Consider the following 24,156-nt stretch of genomic DNA (forward strand, 5'->3'; position numbering starts at 1 on the left):
GTCAGACTGCAGCACAAACAAGACCAGCTCCATCCCTTTACAGAAACTGCAAGTAGGCAATATAACTGGATAGCCAGGGTCTACTATTATTGACCTGAATATATCTATCACCATGCCCAGAAGAGGGTTGAGATGAAGAAAGGATCAATCTGAGGTTGCTCAGATTTCATGTGTGGAGGGGAATGCTCAGAGAACAAAGCAGAGGCAGATACTGTAGGACCCGTGCTGTTCATGTGCACTAGTTATGGATTTTGATGCACAGGAAATACAATAACCTGACATAAATGGGGTGTCCCTGAACTTTTCTTTCACACGCAGGCGCACACAAACCACACACACAACCCCAAAAACAAGGACAAACCCCTTAGCTTCACCTGTCCGTGTGATTAATGACCACGGCGTCATTAGTGCTGTTCGCAAACACTGAGATGGTGGGGAATCGAGATAAACATGAACACACATGCTACTGGCTGGCCCAAAAACAAGCACAACGCCATCAATTATTCAATCCCAGCCATCCCCATTGGCAGCAGATGGCTCATCTTACTGAGCAACGTGGCATATCGTACAAGTGCATATTTCATTTCTATACTAGATAAGCATGATTCCTAGTACAAAGATGAAATGGAGAGAGACATCAGTTGAAGAATCAATACCAACATATTCACAAGAGTATACCCTCTCTCCAGTCGACACACAACGACAAATACCAGGTCTTATCGATGCTTCAACACTGCCAGTTTGAGGGTGGTGCCGGTTCCACTCAGATAGTAGGTTCCATTCTGGGGGAAATCTGAAAAGGAATCAAATGGAACACAATGGAGGTGGAATGGATGATTAACATGTGCATTCGTCCTAGAAGATATGGTCTGGTGGCTTCCAGTAAACGAGGCAGTTGATGAAACACTAGAGCATCAACGAATACACCGAGCATTTGGGCAGCTACTACAATTCAACAAGCCAGACAATACGCTTTTTATTTGACCTTTATTTAACCAAATGAGTCAACTGAAAAAAAACAATTCTCATTTACAATGACGACCTGGCCAAGACGCATGTACACACACACACACAATCTGCAGAATTATTTCCTTTACAGCAGCAGCATACTGGTATTCTATAATACATTCACACTTTTAAATAATACACATTTTCTGACCAAGATTAAACTATATGAAAAATGGATGCCATACTAAAACGATTAAGGACTTTATAATTCATCTTATGATAATGTATCCTTGTAAGAAAAATAATGCCAATTATAGCAGAAAATGCTAAATTGTCGACAAGAAAGATAAGTCGTCCACGGATTTGTTTCGACAGGCAGCAGTGCATAAAGTAGTATTTCTGCGATACTCATGTCTCCTAGAGTATTCTGCTTCTAACTAAACAATTCCATCACATCCATGCTATGCATCATGTCCTGTTCACTCAGATACAGAACGTGGACACAACATAGGTCTATCATTGTGTGCATATAATATCCATTGAACTGTCTGCTGACTGACAGATCAAACTGGCTATAGAAGAAGAACACTACAGGGAAAAGATGTAGTAGAGTTGAGGAACCTGAGGAATTCAGAAAACATGTTATAGCACCATCTACTGGAGAATGTAAGAAAGGTCAAGACAAACTGCACAAAGAGGTGCGAGATGAGAGATGCAAGTGAATGAATAAACATGCCCAGGACAGGGTTGTATTCATTAGGGTATGCAAAAGAAAATATTTTAAACATTTTACAAGAGGACAAAATTGAGCATTTCTTATTGGACAAATAAGTTTGCTCTTAACTAACTTGACTAATAAAATAAAGGTTAAATTAAAAAGTCCTCTCCGTTTGTTTGTTTTCTACAGTTTAGTGCCTAGTGAATGCAACCCAGGTTCCATCTAAAATAACGACCACTAAAACTAGATGAAGTAGTCAAGTCAAATTAAAATGAGTTATTGCATGTCACTTTGATACAAAGGGGCAACAAAAGATAAAATTGCAAAACGTATAAACATTTTTGCCCAGGCCCTAATAACAGAAGTTATTTCAAAATAAAACATTTTAAATTTAACCGACATGATTATAACATCCAGCTTCAATGTTATGTTGGCACATGAACACAATGACAGTTCTGCTATTACATTTAAAATAATAATAATAACCTAAACGGGTCCTGCATTTTATGTTTGGTCCCACTTTGAAATAAACAAGTCTTCATTAGAACTACAATCATGTATAAGCGAGGTCCTATGACATAAAGGGCAATAACAGGCCCTTGCATCTATGCCAAATATGTACCCCCCCATGACATTTGTTCATGAATGACAGCAACGTTCTACCACAGAACCGGGGGCTGACGTCCAGTAGGTAGGCACCACAAAAGTTGTTTTTTTTCAAAATGTGACCTTTTCTTTCTAGTACAATCATCCCACACTCACAGACTAAAAGAGATGTACACACTAACAAACTCCCTGTCTCTAGATTACAGAGGGAGTAGAAAATACACCAACAACTTAAAACATTTCAAGCATGCAGACACAAACACACATAGCGATCCTATGTCAACCTGCAAAGAACATAAAACAAGATGACAAAAGTCTACATAGTTCAAATGAAAAAAAAGCCAACTTTGAATCTAATAGTACATCAAGTGTACTTTATAACTGGGGAGAACTGAAACTCCTGACAAACTAGAGGGATGTGATTCCTCAAACCCAGTTTTGGCTTGAGCCCCACAGTGACGGCTCTACAGTTCAATGCATGCATCTCCTTCTGCAACTCTTCCTCCCCTTCCTTCCAGCTTTGCCCTGGCAGGGCTCTCTGGCTCCCTCTGCAGGTGGAAGCTCACACTGCGCCACAGCAGCGGTTCAGAAAGAGCTGCTCGATGACCGAGGAGTCGGCTAGGGTGGACAAGTCCCCCAGGTCCCGCTCGTTACGGGCAATCTTACGTAGCACGCGCCGCATGATCTTACCTGTATACACAGAGAGAAAGAAAGGCAATTTGTTCAATAACGCAATTTACAAGCGCTCATTCAGAACGGCTTTCAAATCATAGGGTAAAATGTTGCATCATATGTGCTATTCTCTCACCTGATCTGGTCTTTGGAAGGCTTGGGGCATTCTGTATGAAGTCGGGGGTGGCAATGGCACCAATCTTCTCTCTCACTGTCACAACAGATAATAATACACAGCATTAGTCATCTGAACATCCTCAATCCCAGTTATAATTCATCTGCTTCAACACAGGAACCTATCGTCTCTGAGATGCATGTAAACAAGGATGGTGCCTTCGAGGACATTCCCTTTCGTCATGTTCAGTGGCAGTACTTGGCCTAACGCGCATGCAAACACCTTGTTTTTTGAGCTCGGCCTCCAGGGTGTGGTTGAATCCGACTCCATCGGTGAGCGTGACAAAGCAGTAGAGACTCTCCCCCTTGACAGGGTGCAGCCGGCTCACCACTGCTGCCTCGGCCACCGCCGCATGCTCTCCCAGGGCTGACTCCACCTCTGCCGTACTCAGCAGATGGCCTGGTGTGTGTTCAGTAGGGGGAAAACCTTTAGAACCGGGGAGGTAGTAGCTAAACTTGTACAACACAGATAATAATTTTCTGTTGCAAAATATTGTGCTACGGTGTGCCCTACTTAACATGACCCAGATATACATACACTCCATGAATCAGACAATGAGGAAATCCTTGATTTAGTTAAAAACATTTATCATTGAACCAGACATTGTAGATTCGTCTGATGACAGTTGTGGGAGGAAACGGTGCCGTTATCACAGGAAAGGTTGACTCGAGTTTCTAAATCAGTGGAATGCTCAGTGGAAGCAGAGAGGGGTGCCATATGCGGAGAGTGTCCAAACGAGAACGCAGAAGGCTGTTATATAAAACACCTGTCTCCGGATTACATCTTCAAATTAAGGGCATCCATGACAGAGGGGGAGAACGGGCAACTCTTAAAAATACTAGTTCAAATCACGACGTCAGAGATCTAATCTTCTGGTCGGAAAGTCGGAGCTCTAGTTCCCGAGTTGGAATTCCAAGTTGGATGACCGTTCAAATAGATTTTCCCCAGTTGGAGCACGTTTTTTACCCTAAGTTCGCAGTTGTTTTGAACCCACTGAAGTCAGAGATTTCCGAGTTCACAGTTGTTTTGAACTCTGCATTAGAGTTGGAATCATGGCATATTGTTTAGCTAGCTAGCTACAAGTCTAAAAACAAGTAACCATTTCACATCTTCTGTATCCTGTGCATAATGTATTATGTTCTACAACACAAAGGGGAATTCCACCATTAGCAGTAGGGCAGAACAAGAGACCACATAGTAGACATACCAACACTACGCATTACATTTCACAGAGCTCCAGCTGATAGTACTGACCTGAGACATTCAACATGTCATCCATCCTCCCTGTGATCCAGTAGTAACCATCCTTGTCCCTATGGCAACCTGGATGGGAAACGTTAATACATAAGTGCCATTTACAGGGGGTCTTGATTTAAACAGGTATACATAAAACAAATTGGAAGTCTATAATATGATGCCACTTAAAGAATACATATTTGTGCGGTATTCTATAAACATCTGTCATGATGGTGCTCAAGACCATGTTAGCCTCATCTTACCATCACCAGTGACGTAGTATCCAGGGAATTTCTTGAAATAGGTGGTCTCAAACCTCTGGTGGTTGCCATACACCGTCCTCATGACTCCTGGCCAGGGCTGTTTGAACACCTGAGGAGGAGGACAAGATGCAAGGATGTCCAAAGTCAAAAAAGCATTGAAAGTCCAATTCATCAAATGCCGACAACATATTGCATATATGAGAAATAATTACTTTTGCAGCTAAATTAAAGTACTGGGTAATTTCTACAGTTTTCTTACTAGGTAACCCTCGCATGGTCCCTCCAGCTCCTCCCCAGACTCATTCAAAATGGCTGGGACAACTCCAAAGAAAGGGAAGGTCTGGTGGTGGAGGAGAAAGACCAGAGAGCAAATTAGACCGACTCTGCCCTCATAATGACAGGAGGCAGGCATCATCTTAGTGGGCAGGAATGGAGAACTTGATAGAATCAACGTAACACTTACAGCAGAGCCAGGCTTCATGGGCGTGGCAGCAGGAAGAGGAGTCAACACGTGGCCACCCTGAGAGAAAAACAAATGGAAAGAGAGATTCAGTCACACACAAAAGGGCAAAATGAAACTACCTTTCAGTATTTACTGTTTACAGTGACAGAAACAGAGGAGAGATGTCGATGCTGCAAGGAAGCCACCGTGGCCCGTTATTGTTTTCTATTTTTACTAACAGAAACACAGCTGTGTGTGCTGAATTCAGAGAAAGACCAATTCATTAAAAACAAACAAGTGGGTACTGACGGTCTCAGTCTGCCAGAAGGTGTCGACCACAGGGCACCTCTTTTCCCCGACCACGCTGTAGTACCACTGCCACGCCTCTGGATTGATGGGCTCCCCCACCGTCCCCAGCACCTTCAGAGACTCCCGATTGTACCTGACACAAACACGGGGAGGGACGTGTTAACCTGGAAGACACACTCCCATAGACTCACACAAAAGGACAAAATCAAACATGCAGGCATTTGTGTATATAGCAGTATATTGAGAAGGCAAAAACAGACTATCTACACAATAGACGTACTTAAAGGATCATTTAAGCAGATGGAGCACTCAATAGCCCCATCTGTAGACACTGACCCTTTTCTGTATGAAGTCCTGTCATATTCAGGCCTAGGTTGTGTTCAATAGGGCAGAATGGTTGAAACTGGGTCAAACCATGAAGTACTCTCCAATTAGAACAGTTTTGTTTTCTGTTGCAAAACATTTTGTGACAGTGTGCCCTAATGAACACAATCCTGGTTAGAAACAGGGTGTATGAGCCAAGTGTGTGGAGACTCACTTCTGGACGGGCTCGCTGCCATACTTCATGAGGAGGCGGATGGCTGTGGGCGCCGTGTAGAACTTGGTAACTTGGTACTTGTCCACTATCTCCCACATGCGGCTCACATCCGGGTAGGTGGGCAGACCCTCGAACTGGACACCGATCACATTCACATCACAACAGAGTCAGAGGCAGTCACAAAATGACCACCACACAGAGCCCGAGGCAGATTATGTCAAAACAACTATGATCATAAACTAACTAAGTCATCATTGGCTGTCTGATAACAAAGATAATGCCGTCTCAACTACGTGGGGAGTAGAGGTGGAAAATAACATCTCCTTTGATCGCTCTCCTCCGGTTTTACAACTTTTTTTATGAGAAGACATTTTAATGAGTCGCTGTACGAGATGAGTCACAATAAAAACATGACTTGATTACAACAAATATCTCTATACAGTTTGTCAACATGGAGTGTGGAGGTTTTTGACACCATTTAAAATCAAACGATATTATAAACCTGTTGCACAAAATTTGAAGTGGAAGCCCAGAAAAGCAACAAGTTCCTCATAATTAATCACAAAAAGCCTCCCTATATAGTGCACCAGAGCCCAAACGGAACTGATGACAGTAGTAAGCCTGTGGGGTCCTCCACTCACCAGGACGCTGGTGGCACCGTTGGCCAGGGGTCCATAGGTGATGTAGGAGTGGCCCGTGATCCAGCCGATGTCGGCCGTACACCAGTACACGTCGTCAGGCTGGTAGTCAAACACCAGCTTGAAGGTGGTGGCCACGTAGAGCATATATCCACTGACGGTGTGTAAAACACCCTGACGAGAAGAAGCACACAACATGATCATGACAGCAGCACTGACGTGCATGTGAAGAAAGAAAGAAAAACAAGAGTGCAAAAACCTAGAAGAGACAGAGAGAGAGGGAGGCAAACAAATTGATAACGTGAACGAGAAAGATGAAGACGTGCACTTTAAGTTTCCCCGAGTGGACACAGAGAGACAGAAACGGAGTGTCATTTTTGCGTGCGATATTGCGCACCTTGGGTTTCCCCGTGGAGCCGCTGGTATAGAGGATGAAAAGGGGGTCCTCAGAGTCACACCACTCCGGCTCGCACTCGTCAGACACGCCGCTCAGCAAGCTTTGCCAGCACTGATCCACCTCTGGGTTCCACGGCACCTGGCGGAACCACACACACACACACACACACACACACACACACAGGTAAAACCCACACAGAATAATTGACCGGGTGAAACAGATAAGCTGAATGTTTTCAGCCCGTGCGAGAGACCGCATCAACAATAATGATTAATTCAGCTGATTCTATTCAGTCAAGAGCAACATCCAAGCCTAACAGACAACACTCATATTAAGCAGTAGGAAGAAGTATTAAATGCCTTTAAATCGCTTGAATCAGAAGTCAGCTCATATCAAACCTGCCGCTTAGACAAGAAAGAATAGAACAAACGAGAGAATAAGAAAGCGAGGCGCCAGGGATTCAAGTCTAAGTGAAGCAGCAGTGTATACACTTGAGCAGTCTGTGAAACAACGGTGAGAGAAGTGAGCAAATAATGCAACTTCCAGAATTCATAATCAAACACATCTCCCAGGCTGCTGTTCTTGGGGGTTAAACGTCACTGGTGGGGTTAATGAAATATACTGTACAGATGTTCTTCAACTACTTTTATCGTCATAGTGTTTCTGAAAAATGCCATACATGTGCATCACATTGATAGTGCTGCACATATACTGATATACACTGAGTGTACAGAATACTGGGAACGCATTCCTAATATTGAGTTGCATCCCTTTTTGCCCTCAGAACAGCCTCAATTCGTCAGGGAATGGGCTCTACAAGGTGTGGAAAGCGTTCCACAGGGATGCTGGCCCACGTTGACTCCAATGCTACCCACAGTTGTGTCAAATTGGCTGGAGATCCTTTGTGTGGTGGCCAATTCTAGATAGACACGGGAAACTGTTGAGTGTGAAAAACCCAGAAACGTTGCAGTTCTTGACATGTTAAAACCAGTGCGCCTGGCACCTACTACCATACCCAATTTAAAAGGCACTTAAATATTTTGTCTGACCCATTCACCCTTTGAATGGCACACATACACAATCCATGTCTCAATTGTATCAAGGCTTAAACATCCTTATTTAACCCGTCTCCTCCCCTTCATCTACACTGATTGAAGTGGATTTAACAACTGACATCAATAAGGGACCATAGCATTCACCTGGTCAGTCTGTCGAGGAAAGAGCAAGTGTTCCTAATGTTTTGTACACTCACTCAGTGTATATTGACAGTGCTGCACAATCACAGTAAGAGAAATATTGCCATTATCTACAGCAGGAAACGAAAGGCCCCACTGACGGCATAAGAGATCAATATCGATACACTACATCTACATGGTTAGTCAGGGGTCAATTCCCATTTGAAACCTTCTAGTTATTGTTTATCCTTCAGTGTTGCTTTCAGGTCCAATTTAAACCCAATGATCTGATCGTCTTAACTTAAGTATAGCTAAAAGTAAAGGCTAAATCCAGGCAGAGAAGGTAAGGGACCCCAGACCAGCTGTGAGCAGAGTGCTGTTAGTAAGGCCATAGACAGACACTGACAGAGAGAGAACCTCTAGAGACAGCAGTTAAGGTGTTAATATAGGTGGAACACAGGATCGACCCCCAGGGTTAGGCTACCGCTGAGAAGAGGATCAGGCAAAGGTGTTTATTAAAAAAATAAACAAGGAAACAAGAAATTCAAGCTCAGGGAAATCTGAAATACCTGAGGAACGGGATGGATTTTCTTGACGCCGTCTCTCTGTTTCTCCTGCTAGAAGGGGTTAATAGAAACGGTTATTTCAACAGACGTATATAAAAAAAGAGGGGTGGCTTCATGTCATTTGAACTGTGACATCTGAGACAAAGCCATACAGGGGCATACATCTATACTTCTAATCTTATACAAACACCAAGGCAAAAGTCTTGACTGTTTCGGGAAATACAACTGGAAAAACAAAAGACAGGAGGGAGTTAACATTAGTTAACAGCTTAAGCCATTATTTACAAAACAGTAGCCCCCGTAGCATGTGGTAAAGTTGATCGACCTGCTCTATGAACAAATGGGTCGTATTCATTAGGCACCAACTGGAAGAAAAGGGAGGGACTACCTGATCTTCTTAATAAGCGACACCCATTTTTATTTTCCATTGCAAAACCTTTTACTATGGTGTGCCCTGATGAATAGGACAGTGGGGCTTCTGCTGCTGGTCTCACCTGCAGGTCAGGACAGGGCCGCTTGGCAGGGGGGGACTGGGAGACCAGGGGAATGGCTTCCACCTCCTTGGACAGATGTTTCAGCATGATACACCTCTGAACTGGGAAACTCCTGACAGAAGGAGAAGAGGGGGGGAAGAGTAAGAAGACGAGGAAGAGAGAAAGAAGAGAGTCGTGATTCACGTCTTCACGGCCCACTCTAGAAAAATAGGAGACATCTAATGGAGGCAAGCATGGGCATGTGTTGTTGGAAATACCAAGACAAACCATCTCTTCAGGAACGGCAAACCGAGTAGAAGTGTGTAAATGCGACTAGCTAGTCCAGTGGAGGCTGCTGAGTGGAGGACGGCTCATAATAATGACTGGAACAGATTGCATGGAATCAAACACATGGAAACCATGCGTTTGGTGTATTTGATACCATTCAACCGATTCCGCTCCAGCCATTACCACCAGCCCGTCCTCCCCAATGAAGGTGTCACCAACCTCCTGTGAGCTAGTCAGATAAAGCAGTGCGTCATGAAAAGCTTGGTCCTTACCGGTCCCTGCATTTCTGCAGCGCGTTGTCAGCGATCACCTTCAGGTTGATCAGCTTATCTCCTCTGTAGAAACCATCTGAGAGGGGGGGGGGGGGGGGGGCATGTCAGTGTTGGGGGAGTTCAGAATGGATGAGGTGAAAGGGTGCACACCGAACAATGAGAGAAAGGCAGGGCAGTTATTGACATAGACAGGACGTTACTGGTACTGTAAGATGTGATTGTCAGTGAACTGGCATGAACCAGTCACAGTCCGGGAACAATCTTCATCTTGATATTTTGAAACCCACTGACTATGAAAAGGAATGATTCCGTCTTAGATTATATGTATAGCTAAGTGGCAAAACACTTTAGTATTGAGGGTTTTCAGATGTCAAACAATCCCAAAATGCACATCTAGGGTTCTAGTATAATTTAATAGTTTAAAAACAACAACTTTTAGTCCCCTTAGCAACAGTCGTTATCAGAGGGGAGAAATTGCCAATGACCGCACCACTGGCGCACACAAAGGAACCCCATCTAAAGAGGTTATGGTTATGGCGTTTATACGATTAGCGTCACTCTAGATCAATATCTGTAGTGTGATGCGGTAAGCCTATACACTGGGCTCTCTCTCTCTATGAGCAAAATAAAGCAGGGCTAATTAAAACTGTGGATTAGGAGGTCATGGGATAATATATGGCACTATAATCCATCTAATAAGAGTTTCATTATTACTGCAGTTTAGTTTGCAGTCTCACCGGCCGTGATCAGCAACGAGCACTGGGAGTTCAGGATCCTATCGCACAGCGACTCTGCCGAAAAGCCTGCAAACTGGAAAGCACACAAATAAAAACACAAGTACACTAATCAAATACACTGTGCAGTGTGTGCGTAAGTGTTTGCCTTGTAGGGTGTGGGTAGATAATTTTGTTCCTTCGAAATCTGTACGAGGAAGAGCTGGTAAAATGGCTATTCCATCCATTTAGCACTTAAGTGGCTTAAGACGGCATCTAATTTTTTATTTGTATTTATTTCACCTTTATTTAACCAGGTAGGCAAGTTGAGAACAAGTTCTCATTTACAATTGCGACCTGGCCAAGATAAAGCAAAGCAGTTCGACACATACAACGACACAGAGTTACACATGGAGTAAAACAAACATACAGTCAATAATACAGTAGAAAAAGAAGTCTATATACAATGTCAGCAAATGAGGTGAGATAAGGGAGGTAAAAGGGAAAAAAAGGCCATGGTGGCGAAGTAAATACAATATAGCAAGTAAAACACTGGAATGGTAGATTTGCAGTGGAAGAATGTGCAAAGTAGAGATAGAAATAATGGGGTGCAAAGGAGCAAAATAAATAAATACAGTAGGGGAAGAGGTAGTTGTTTGGGCTAAATTATAGATGGGCTATGTACAGGTGCAGTAATCTGTGAGCTGCTCTGACAACTGGTGCTTAAAGCTAGTGAGGGAGATAAGTGTTTCCAGTTTCAGAGATTTTTGTAGTTCGTTCCAGTCATTGGCAGCAAAGAACTGGAAGGAGAGGCGGCCAAAGAAAGAATTGGTTTTGGGGGTGACCAGAGAGATATACCAGCTGGAGCGTGTGCTACAGGTGGGTGCTGCTATGGTGACCAGCGAGCTGAGATAAGTGGGGACTTTACCTAGCAGGGTCTTGTAGATGACATGGAGCCAGTGGATTTGGCGACGAGTATGAAGCGAGGGCCAGCCAACGAGAGCATACAGGTCGCAGTGGTGGGTAGTATATGGGGCTTTGGTGACAAAACGGATGGCACTGTGATAGACTGCATCCAATTTGTTGAGTAGGGTATTGGAGGCTATTTTGTAAATTACATTGCCGAAGTCGAGGATCGGTAGGATGGTCAGTTTTACGAGGGTATGTTTGGCAGCATGAGTGAAGGATGCTTTGTTGTGAAATAGGAAGCCAATTCTAGATTTAACTTCGGATTGGAGATGTTTGATGCGAGTCTGGAAGGAGAGTTTACAGTCTAACCAGACACCTAGGTATTTGTAGGTGTCCACATACTCATATAAGTCAGAACCGTCCAGAGTAGTGATGTTGGACGGGCGGGCAGGTGCAGGCAATGATCGGTTGAAGAGCATGCATTTAGTCTTACTTGTATTTAAGAGCAGTTGGAGGCCACGGAAGGAGAGTTGTATGACATTGAAGCTCGTCTGGAGGGTTGTTAACACAGTCTCCAAAGAAGGGCCAGAAGTATACAGAATGGTGTCGTCTGCGTAGAGGTGGATCAGAGACTCACCAGCAGCAAGAGCGACATCATTGATGTATACAGAGAAGAGAGTCGGCCCAAGAATTGAACCCTATGGCACCCCCATAGAGACTGCCAGAGGCCCGTACAACAGGCCCTCCGATTTGACACACTGAACTCTATCAGAGAAGTAGTTGGTGAACCACAGTATTGTTTCTTATCGATGGCGGTTAAGATATCGTTTAGGACCTTGAGCGTGGCTGAGGTGCACCCATGACCAGCTCTGAAACCAGATTGTATAGCGGAGAAGGTGCGGTGGGGATTCGAAATGGTCGGTAATCTGCGTGTTGACTTGATTTTCGAAGACCTTAGAAAGGCATGGTAGGATAGATATAGGTCTGTAGCAGTTTGGGTCAAGAGTGTGTCCCCCTTTGAAGAGGGGGATGACCGCAGCTGCTTTCCAATCTTTGGGAATCTCAGACGACACGAGAGGTTGAACATTCTAGTAATAAGGGTTGCAACAATTTCGGCAGATAATTTTATTAAGAAAGGGCCCAGATTGTCTTGACCGGCTGATTTATAGTGGTCCTGATTTTGCAGTTCTTTCAGAACATCAGCTGACTGGATTTGGGAGAAGGAGTGCTGTGCTGTTGACCGGGGTAGGGGTAGCCAGGTGGAAAGCATGGCAAGCCGTAGAAAAATCAGGCTGGTATGATATGTACCTAAAGGCCTCATCCAGACATGGTTGAGATTGTGGCTGTTAGCTACTTACCACGATTGAGTGCACAGCCCCGATGCGGACGCAGGCCAGCATGGCCACCACCAGCTCCACCACCATGGGCATGTAGATTGACACGCGGTCCCCCTTCTTCACCCCCTGGGACTTGAGCACGTTGGCAAACTGGCACACCTGCTGGAGCAGCTCTCTGTAGGTCACCTTCATCATGTCGCCAGGCTCATTCCCTTCCCTGTGATGAGATCAAGAACAGAGATGTATCATACATAATGTTTGTAGAGATAATTCCCGACCAAGACGGCCATAGTTTTAGTTTTTTCATGTTGCCGGGATGCCAATGTCCAGTGTTCAATTTAACCACTGGCTGATTAATTAGGGCCGATTTCAAGTTTTCATAACAATCTGTAAAATCGGCCTTTTGGACACCGATTATATTGCAATCCACAAGGAAACTGCGTGGCAGGCTGACCACCTGTTACACGAGTGCAGTGTCAAAAGGACCTTGTGGCTGCAAGGAGCCAAGGTAAGTTGCTAGCTAGCATTAACCCGTCTAGGACTGGGGTTCTGCTAGCGGAATTCTCGTTAATCCAGCCACAGTGTCTGATTTCAAAAATGCTTTACAGCGAAAGCTCCACAAACGATTATGTTATGTCACCACCAAGTCAAAGAAAAACCCAGCCATTTGTCCAGCCAAAGAGAGGAGTCACAAAAATCACAAATAGAGATAAAATTAATCACTAACCTTTGATGATCTTCATCAGATGACAGTCATATGACTTCATGTTACACAATACATGTTTTGTTCGATAAAGTGCATTATTTATATCCAAAAATCTCATTTTACATTGGTGTGTTATGTTCAGTAGTTCAAAAACATGCTGTGATTTTGCAGAGAGCCACATCAATTTACAGAAATACTCATTATAAATGTTGATGAAAATTCAAGTGTTATGCATGGAACTTCAGATACACTTCTCCTTAATGCAACCGCTGTGTCAGATTTTTTAAAAACTTTACGGAAAAAGCATAATCTGAGTACGGCGCTCAGAGCCCAAACCAGCCAAAAGAAATATCCGCCATGTTGCGCAGTCAACATTAGTCAGAAATAGCATTATAAATAGTCACTTACCTTTGATGATCTTCATCAGAATGCATTCCCAGGAATTGCAGTTCCACAATAAATGTTTGTTTTGTTTGATAATGTCATTCATTTATGTCCAAATAGCTTCTTTTGTTAGGGCGTTTGGTAAACAAATCCAAACGCGCGTTCAGGTCCAGCCGAACGTCGGACTAAAAGTTCAAAAAGTGATATTACACTCCCGGGTGGCGCAGTGGTTAAGGGCGCTGTACTGCAGCGCCAGCTGTGCCACCAGAGACTCTGGGTTCGCGCCCAGGCTCTGTCGTAACCGGCCGCGACCGGGAGGACCGTGGGGCGACGCACAATTGGCCTAGCGTCGTCCGGGTTAGGGAGGGTTTGGCCGGTAGGGAAATCCTTGTCTCATCGCGCACCAGCGACTCCTGTGGCGGGCCGGGCGCAGTGCGCGCTAACCAAGGTTGCCAGGTGCACGGTGTTTCCTGTGTTTCCTGCGCTGTGTTAAGAAGCAGTGCGGCTTGGTTGGGTTGTGTATCAGAGGACGCATGACTTTCAACTTTCGTCTCTCCCGAGCCCATACGGGAGTTGTAACGATGAGACAAGATAGTAGCTACTAAACAATTGGATACCACGAAATTGGGGAGAAAAAGGGGTAAAATTCCAAAAAATAAAAATTAAAAAAATGTATATTACAGGTCATAGAAACTTGTCAAACAAACTAAGTATAGAATCAATCTTTAGGATGTTATCATAAATGTTCAATAATGTTCCAAACAGAGAATTCCATTGTCTGTAGAAAAGCAATGGAACGAGAGATACCTCTCATGTGAAAGCGCGTGACTGAGAACGAGGCTGCTGCCAGACCCCTTAGTCAAACAGCTCTCATTCGCTCCCCTTCACAGTAGAAGCCTGAAACAACGTTATAAAGACAGTTGACATCTAGTGGAAGCCTTAGGAAGTGCAAAATAACTCATATCCCACTGTGTATTCGATAGGGGCTGAGTTAAAAAAGTACAAACCTCAGATTTCCCACTTCCTGTTTGGATTTTTTTCTCAGGTTTTTGCCTGCCATATGAGTTCTGTTATACTCACAGACATAATTCAAACAGTTTTAGAAACTTCAGAGTGTTTTCTATCCAAAACGAATAATAATATGCATATATTAGCATCTGGGACTGAGTTTGAGGCAGTTTACTCTGGGCAGGCTATTCTTCCAAAAGTGAAAATGCTGCCCCCTATCCCAATGAAGTTAAACTTATCTTGTAAAAATCAATCTTCACATAATCACTAGTTAACTACACATGGTTGATGATATTACTAGGTTAACTAGCTTGTCCTGCGTTGCATATAATCAATGCAGTGCCTGTTAATTTATCATCGAATCACAGCCTACTTCAACTTCGCCAAACGGGTAATTTAACAAACGCGCAAACGTACCTAACCATAAACATCAATGCCCTTCTTAAAATGAATTCACAGAAGTATATTTTTTTTTAACCTGCATATTTAGTTAAAAGAAATTCATGTTAGCAGGCAATATTAACTAGGGAAATTGTCACTTCTCTTGCGTTCAGTGCAAGCAAAGTCAGGGTATATGCAACAGTTTGGGCCGCCTGGCTCGTTGCGAACTGTGTGACCGTAATTATTTTGCTAGAATTTTACATAATTAGGACATAACATTGAAGGTTGTGCAATGTAACAGCAATATTTAAACTTAGGGTTCCCACCCGTTCGATAAAATATGGAACGGATCTGTATTTCACTGAAAGAATAAACAAAATGATAGTTTCTGGATTTGACCATATGAATGACCAACGGTTCATATTTCTGTGTTTATTATATTATAATTAAGTCTATGATTTGATATTTTATAGAGCAGTCTGAGCGGTAGTAGGCAGCAGCAGGTTCGTAAGCATTCATTCAAACAGCACATTCCTGCATTTGCCAGCAGCTCTTTGCAATGCTTGAAGCACAGTGCTGTTTATGACTTCAAAGCCTATCAACTCCCGAGATTAGGCTGGCAATACTATAGTGCCTATAAGTACATCCAATAGTAAAATCAAATCAAATTATTTTATAAAGCCCTTCTTGCATCAGCTGATATCTCAAAGTGCTGTATAGAAACCCAGCCTAAAACCTCAAACAGCAAGCAATGCAGGTGTAGAAGCACGGTGGCTAGGAAAAACTCCCTAGAAAAGGCCAGAACCTAGGAAGAAACCTAGAGAGGAACCAGGCTATGAGGGGTGGCCGGTCCTCTTCTGGCTGTGCCGGGTAGAGATAACAGAACATGGCCAAGATGTTCAAAAATGACCAGCAGGGTCAAATAATAATAATCACAGTGGTTGTCGAGGGTGCAACAAGTCAGCACCACAGGAGTAAATGTCAGTTGGCTTTTCATAGCCGATCAAAGGTATAGGAAATACAAATGGTATAGAGATAAATAGCCGACACATCATATTTCCTATAATAACTACAACCTATAACTTCTTAACTGGGAATATTGAACCACCAGCTTTCATATGTTCTCATGTTCTGAGCAAGGAACTTCAACGTTAGCTTTTTTTACATAGCACATATTGCACTTTTACTTTCTTCTCCAACACTGTGTTTTTGCATAATTTAAACCAAATTGAACATGTTTCATTTTTTATTTGAGACTAAATTGATTGTATTTATGTATTATATTAAGTTAAAATAAAAGTGTTCATTCAGTATTGCTGTAATTATCATTATTACAAATATATATACAAAAATCGGCATCGGGTTTATTTGGTCCTCCAATAATCAGTATCGGCGTTGAAAAATCAGAATTGGTCGAACTCTACTCAAAACATTCACTCATACCAACATGCTCACAAAGCTCGTGCTCACGATGGATATATTCTAACTAAGTCTCGTGTGCCAAAGGTTGAAGTAATATACTGACATTTTGCCTCTGCTTTACTCAGCAATGTGCCTGAGCTGTGGAGTAATTTATCTCTTGAAATATCCTCTTAAAATGAAAAAAGCAGGACTGGTAAACTCTAAAGACAAGCCCTTAAGACTGCAGAGTGTGCACTGATTTGGTTTGTTGCACCACAGCTTAGAGGGAACATTTCTCACAGGGCGTTGGCTAGTTTATATTGTCAGTTATTTTATCATCAATTCACCGAGCCTTGTGTAATATTAAGCAATCTGGAGTTTCACAATCGGATTTCCACCCCCCGGTAAAAGTATGTTTTAGGATGGCACAGTGATTGCTATCCTTGGGCAGAATGTGGGATAGATGGATGAACTTGATAAGTGACCTTTGCTCTGACTTCTCAGCAGTCTCTTGGGGCTCCTGTTATGGGCCAGTGTTCGCACAGAGGGATGACATAGCCAACTGTGTTAGGAGGGACATAGTGCTTTAACAGAGAAACAAACTTGCCCAGTAACCACACTTTAAAACAGAATTGGTCATTTTTTTGTAGGCTGAGGAGCGCATTGGAGTAGCCTTGTTCTATTTCACTGGCACGAGCGGTCTTTCCATCACCTGTAGTCAGAGTACTAGTAGATGCACATCTGAAATCACAGAGCATTTTACACTCACGTCATTTAGCAGAAGCGCTTATCCAGAGTGATTTACAGTAGCAATTAGGGTTAAGTGCCTTGCTCAATGGCACATCGACAGATTTTTCACCTTAGTCATCTTGGGGATTCAAACAAACTACCTTGCGGTTACTGGTCCAACGAACTTAACCACTTGGCACGCGTGCAGCAAAGTTTGCACATTGTTGACATTATTTGCTAGTTCGTTTCTAGCCCACTTATAGCCAATTTTAGTCAGCAATGGGAGAGTCATTGCTTCCTACAAGAGCATGAATTTGTACATATCAGTCTATGAAAAGCGAGCTTTTTTCTTAGAAGGGAAAAAGTGTCCAATTTTGAGACTGGCTTGAATTTGCAAATAAGCCAATAGGCAGATGGTATCATACATGTTTGTATGATTCTCTGTATGGTAATAATAAATGTACATTTTTAATAACACAATAGCGCAATTTCAAGTCACCTATAATTTGAGCTTTCAGACAAGTAAAACATTCCTAAAATGGTTCATGGCCCGCCTTGCACCTACATCAGCACAGAATAAACATAACGAACTACAGTAAAAATTAGGGCATTTAGGGACACAGCCTATTAGGCTGTGTGTAATAGGAAATCTAAAGGGAAGAGAGTGCTTCTGGGTCTGGCTGTGAATTTAGATTGAGAAACAATAGGCCTGCCAGATACTGTAAAGGGCCACTGTTGTTATCTCGCAACTGTTTATGTGCAAGCACGAAAAGGCCCATGCAAAGCTCTGCTTTCACACAACATGGATTTCTCAATAGACTGTACACTCCTCCCTTTTAGATTGATGTTTATTTATGAGCTTCACTCTGCTCTCTGGTGGAGTCTCACACGACTGCTGGCAGGTCAAGGTTATCCAACTAGTTCCCCTCCCCACGGTGGTGACAGAGTGTGACTAAACACACACAAGTCAAGGCAGCCAGTCCTATGAATACACTTTCAGCACTCACAGACAAGATGATGAAACACTCCACTGTTGTAGAGGTTAGCAGAGGACAGAAAGAAAAAACATGCCTGCCTAGCACCTACATCAGCACAGAATAAACACAATGAACTACAGTACAAATGAGAGCATTTAGGGACAAAAACAGCTAAAGTAGCCTAGCAACAGACGATAGGCTTTCCTATTACAACATCAGTCAGAGACAAAAAAAAGTCATTCCTAAAGAAAGGACATATCCATTGGACTGACTAAGATAAGCAGCAGGGCCAAAATAATGGTATGCACAGGCTGATCGGACATGGGAACTGATGGGACAAACATTTCACACTTGAGAAGTCATGAGCACAGAGAATGGCATTTCAAGCTACAGCAATGTAGGACGTTCTGCAAAATCTCTTCTAACTTTAACCAATGTAATGAGTAGCCCGTCGGTACGGAATACACTTCAAAATTTGACTAGTGAGAACTTCTCCTGTAGTGAGAAGTCAGCTTTCTAAAAATCAGAGTTGAGACCTCAGTCACCATAGTACAAGTTATGTGTAGGCCTAATGTTGTTCATCATTAGCCAATATCTGCGCTACAATTTGCAAGACACGCAACGCAGACACCTAAATTAATTCAACTTTGATGTGACTGGGAGCTTGGGTGTCCGTAAACCAATTAATTGAGACTACAGAGTTGCAAAGAAAAAGACATATCTCAGACTGGCCAATAAAAAGAAAAGATTAAGGGCAAAAGAACACGGACACTAGACAGAGGAACTCTGCCTAGGAGGCCAGTTTCCCAGAGTGGCCTCGCAATGTGGACGTTGAGACCGTTATTTTGCGGACACTATTTAATGAAGCTGCCAGTTGAGGACTTGTGAGGCGTCTGTTTCTCAAACTAGACACTAATGTACTTGTCCCCTTGCTCAGTTGTGCACCGGGGCCTCCCACTCTTTCTATTCTGGTAAGAGACAGTTTGCACTGTTCTGTGAAGGGAGTAGTACACAGCGTTGTACGAGATCTTCAGTTTCTTGGCAATTTCTCACATGGAATAGCCTTCATTTCTCAGAACAAGAATAGACTGACGAGTTTCAGAAGAAAGTTTTGTTTCTGGACATTTTGAACCCACAAATGCTGATGCTCCAGATACTCAACTAGTCTAAAGAAGGCCAGTTGTATTGCTTCTTTAATCAGAACAAGTTTTCAGCTGTGCTAACATAATTGCAAAAGGGTTTTCTAATGATCAATTAGCCTTTTAAAATGATAACTTGGATTAGCTAACACAACGTGTCATTGGAACACAGGAGTGATGGTTGCCGATAATGGGCCTCTGTACGCCTATGTAGATATTCAAAAAAAATGTTTTTAATTAAGCCATTTCCAGCCACAATAGTAATTTACAACATTAACAATGTTTATACAGCATTTCTAATTTAATGTTATTTTAAATGGACAGAATGTGATTTTCTTTCAAAAACAAGGACATTTCTAAGTGACCCCAAACTTTTGAACAATAGTATGTATGTATGTATGTATGTATGTATGTATGTATGTATGCATGCATGTACGTATATCCTTTATTTAACTAGGCAAGTCAGTTAAGAACACATTCTTATTTACAATGACAGCCTACCCCGGCCAAACCCGGACGACGCTGGGCCAATTGTGCGCCGCCTTATGGGACTCCCAATCACGGCCGGATGTGATACAGACTGGAATCGAACCCGGGACTGTAGGACGCCTCTTGCACTGAGATGCAGTGCCTTAGACCGCTGCACCACTCGGGAGCACTGGTACTACAGAGATCAAAATTAAAAAGTGAAATATTGTTTCCCGATAATCAGACAGCGAGGTTTGTATTAATTAAGCCCCGCTGTACCAAACTAAATGCTAGGTTGGAAGCAAGAAGAAATAATCCACGAGATGAGATAAATACAAGAGATGATTCGGAGAGGAACATGATATTCTCATGGCGGCGCAGTGATAATTTTCAGATTTAACTATTAGCAGGCATAGGTGTGTCTGTGACGCTAAAACAGAAAGGCTTGGAACGCTGCTAGTCCAATCAGCAGCCAGGATCCAAACAACCAATTTTATATGTGTATTTTTGCGTCTCAACTTCAAAGCTCACTTATACAAACATAACACACAAATAGCTAACACATCCCTAAATAACCCATCCAGCACTAGAAGCCCATTCGTCCCCATGGATTCACTATTCATTCATGGGGACATCTTTGAACTGAGGCTAGCTTTCACAAAGGAGGGGGGAAAAAATATTTGATATGACTAATGCGCAATGAGGCAAGAGACGAAGGACCAAGGATCACTGTTGAACTATTTAGCCTCCTCACCTAGCATTCCATCCCATTGTTCCTGAGGGACACCACCCCTCAAGCAGAGAACCATAGAACGGCCAACAAGAGAGTGCTTTGACAACCTCCGTAATTCCCTTGACACACACACACACACTGACCAGTAGAACGCCACTTTGTCCCCAAGCTTCCGCTCATAAACGTTGCGGTCAAGGACGTTGTAGCAGATGTTGGTGGTGGCCCCCTCCATGCACTTGATGTAGATCTCCCCCTTCGTCACGTCAAAGTTGTAGTCCAAGAACTGGCCCGTGTGCTTCGACTTCCAGTAGAAGTCTTTTGCAATGTCACCCCAGAACTCTGGAATAAGGAAACAATGAGCCATTATGATGACCACTAACTGGTGGTTGAAAGGGACAATCATGCAAGGCCACCTGCAGCCTCCACCACCAGGAAGAACAGAAATGTCAGACAGATGCATTTCTTGTGACATTTGCAAATGTGTAAACACTCATGAACTGCCATCCATGTTAGACAGAGAAGAAAAAAAATTTAAAACAGTATTACTGCATGATGTTGGCTAGCTATCCTTATCCACCCCTGCAGATATGAGAGAGCATGAAGCGAGGCAAGTAGGGAAGGGGCGTGTTTTATGCTCATTAGCACAGAAATATTAAGGATATGCTGGCAAAATGTATACATTGTTGGGTCCCAAGTAAAACAAGACCTACTGGCATAAGTTTAGTTTATTAGGATCCCCATCAGCTACTGCACATGCAGCAGATACTCTTCCTGGGGTCCACATAAACCATACAAATACACAACAAAGTACAGAACAGTTATAGACAAGAAGATATAACATTCAATTCAAATTAAAAGTCACAAAGAAACATATATACTATTTACACACTATTCATATATAGAGTATAGTTATATCTTTAGAAAAATAGTATAGGCGCTGTGATACAAGATTTGTTTGTTTTTGAAAGCTAAACTGGCTTTTTGCCTGAGTAACCTCTGGCGGCAGAGCACTCAATGACGACATGGCTCTATACACAACTGAGCGACTCATTAAATCTGTTTTTGGTTTGGGTATCGTGAAGAAATCCATAGTGGTGTATGTTTGAAGTGTATGCAAATACATTATACAAGGGGTTGGGCGTTTTCACACGTTTTTCTTAAAGACTAGAAGTAGTTCTCCACACCCATGTAACACTATCATGCATGGTTGTTGTTATTTCTTGGTATGCAGTTAAGGGGAAGGTGTGCTGCTAGGACTTTATTTTCTGCACCTTAATTAACATAGTACTGGATTATAATGAAGATGGGACAAGATTAGGGCCTGAACAACTAGCTAGTAGAGTTGACCTCTATCAAAAATACAGATATTTTTATAAGCAGACATACCTCTCCCCATCTTCACAAAAACTTTATCAATATGACTTGACCGTGATAAATGACCATCCAATGTTACTTCAACTTGTTCAATGGTTACACCCTTGATGCACAACTCCAGGCGAGGATTAGGTCTAAGAGAATGCTTTGAACCAAATACAATGCTTTTGGTTGTAGATGCATTTATGAACAGTTTATTGTTAATTACCCATTCTGAAACTAACTCGTTTCTATGAGTCAGTGAGCTCACTGGCTGTAGGTGCTGTGTGGAGTGTGCAATCAGTATACATTCATTTCAGCTTCTCGAAAGACGAGGCAAATCATTTGTAAAAACAGAAGTGAAAAGGTGTTCGCTCATGCAATGCTTGTACTTCCACAAGTTGTTGACAAGGCTTTGATACGTGTATTTGTAGAAATCAAATAAAAAAGTATGGGTCACATAAACATATTTAGCAGATGTTATTGCGAGTGTAGCGAAAGCCTACCATCTGGATTTTCAATGGATTTCAGGTAGAGTTCTTTGTAATTTTCAAAGTTGGGAACATGAGCATTCTTCTTCAAGGCTCCTCCTGCATGAAAAACATCCTCCTTTGGTGCTTTATCTGGAATCATTTTGCTCTCGAGTCAGCTGCCTGACTAGCTAGCCTGCCTATCGATTAGCTGTCGAGATACGAGACAGGTGGCAAAATTACCTAGAATGGTTTGAGGCTAAAAAAAAAAAAATTGCTCGTGCCCAATGCAGCTCTAGTAACGTACAAATCAAACCAGCCTCCAGTGAGTCACCCTCTCATTGGTCTGGCACAAAAACAAGGGCTAGTTAGCCAAATTAATGTACTTCCTTGTTTGACTGCGGATGCTCCTTTAGCCGCCTACTAGCTACTTCCACGTTAATGCTTACAACTATGGTAGCTAAAGAAGCATAATAAAGCAATGTAGTTAGCTACTGAGAAAAGGTCAGCTAGCTAACGTTGGCTGGTTGCACATTCAAATCAATGTTATTAGGCAGTGGAACCCAAATAAATGAACTAGCAGCGAACTACTTACATCAACTAGCCATCTCTAGAAAAAGTTAAAATAGACTTTTTTGCTAAGAAAAGTGTTTCAATGCAACTGCATTTTCAGTTTGAGCTGGCTAGAGTTCAAATCCTTGTACGTTTTAGCTAGCATACAATAGCTCCTTTAGCAGCTAGGAAAGTAGCACGCAAACAAGATTCACTGGGACTTGCGAGACAAGGCCTTTCTGTTTCGACGTGCTAGGTCGAACACCACTTGACTTGATATACCCTTCTTCCATTCAAAGAACACCTATTGCATTCATACTGAAATATGACATTTTTATCTGCAATGGTATCCGTTTTGCCCTGAAGTGGAGGTGGTCTACCGTTCGTCCAAAAACCTCGTTGGTTTAACCGCAGAGACACCGCTAAGGTAGTACGCGTGGGAGCTCAGAGGTGTACTCGGTTTGACCCACCACCACCGCGGCCGATCATATTTGAGAAGGCAGGTTTTAAAAGGGACCACGTGTCAGAATTTAAGCTCCACGGCCACTTAATTTATATTTGAGGAAATTTACTATTGAGAGTAAAGAATAGTAGATTACACCGGGTTAAATTTCGAAATTTGGTTGTGCAACAGCAGTTTTCCTCTTGTTATGTCAGTCACTGACAGTCCCTCAATTAGCCGTGCTAGCTAACACTTTTTGGTAACACTTTACTTGACACCTAGCATCATCACACTTTATGGTGCTACCCCAGTGAAAGTTGCAACCCTGGTTTCTGGATGAGGACCACTATGTAAGCAGGGGAAGCTACTGTATTTGAGCCTTTTGAGAGTGGGGACAATGGTGAGCACCAGTGAAGTTTGGTCAGACGCACAGCAGGTGGCGACAGCGTTCAACTCAGGTAGGAAGCGGATCTGATGGCGGGTGGGGGGTGAGGCACGAGAAGAAGAGATACAGTAATACTGTGAGAATAGCTACAACATGGGTGGGATAATGAAAACATAGGGAGAAAAAAAATGAAGAAATCAAGACCAAGGTAATACAACTAGGCAATAGAGTAGTATAATGAAGGCTGTTGAGAGGGAAATTAAAGGTGTACGTGGTCTAATGGAAGTAAGAGCTCTAATGCAGTCAGTCAGTCCATCTTCTCTCCTCCCTGCCATGCATTAGCATCTCCATCC

General features: G+C 42.8%; 1 protein-coding gene across 1 annotated transcript; it reads right to left on the bottom strand.

Moving 5' to 3' along the window:
- Positions 1–970: 970 nt before the first annotated feature.
- On the bottom strand, positions 971–23,446 carry LOC115131989 (acetyl-coenzyme A synthetase, cytoplasmic-like). Its single transcript, XM_029664133.2, has 18 exons — positions 22,461–23,446; positions 20,745–20,940; positions 12,697–12,892; positions 10,454–10,526; positions 9,717–9,792; positions 9,178–9,289; positions 8,687–8,734; positions 6,943–7,080; positions 6,549–6,719; positions 5,908–6,041; positions 5,370–5,502; positions 5,082–5,138; positions 4,878–4,958; positions 4,619–4,727; positions 4,374–4,442; positions 3,342–3,518; positions 3,081–3,155; positions 971–2,962 (listed from the first exon to the last, which is right to left on the bottom strand). Exons 1-18 carry the CDS (start codon positions 22,585–22,587, stop codon positions 2,835–2,837), a joined length of 2,100 nt encoding a protein of 699 aa, XP_029519993.1. The 5' UTR covers positions 22,588–23,446; the 3' UTR covers positions 971–2,834.
- Between the last annotated feature and the right edge of the window lie 710 nt (positions 23,447–24,156).

Source organism: Oncorhynchus nerka, linkage group LG7 (genome assembly GCF_034236695.1).
Source record: "Oncorhynchus nerka isolate Pitt River linkage group LG7, Oner_Uvic_2.0, whole genome shotgun sequence".
Taxonomy (NCBI): Eukaryota; Metazoa; Chordata; class Actinopteri; order Salmoniformes; family Salmonidae; genus Oncorhynchus; species Oncorhynchus nerka.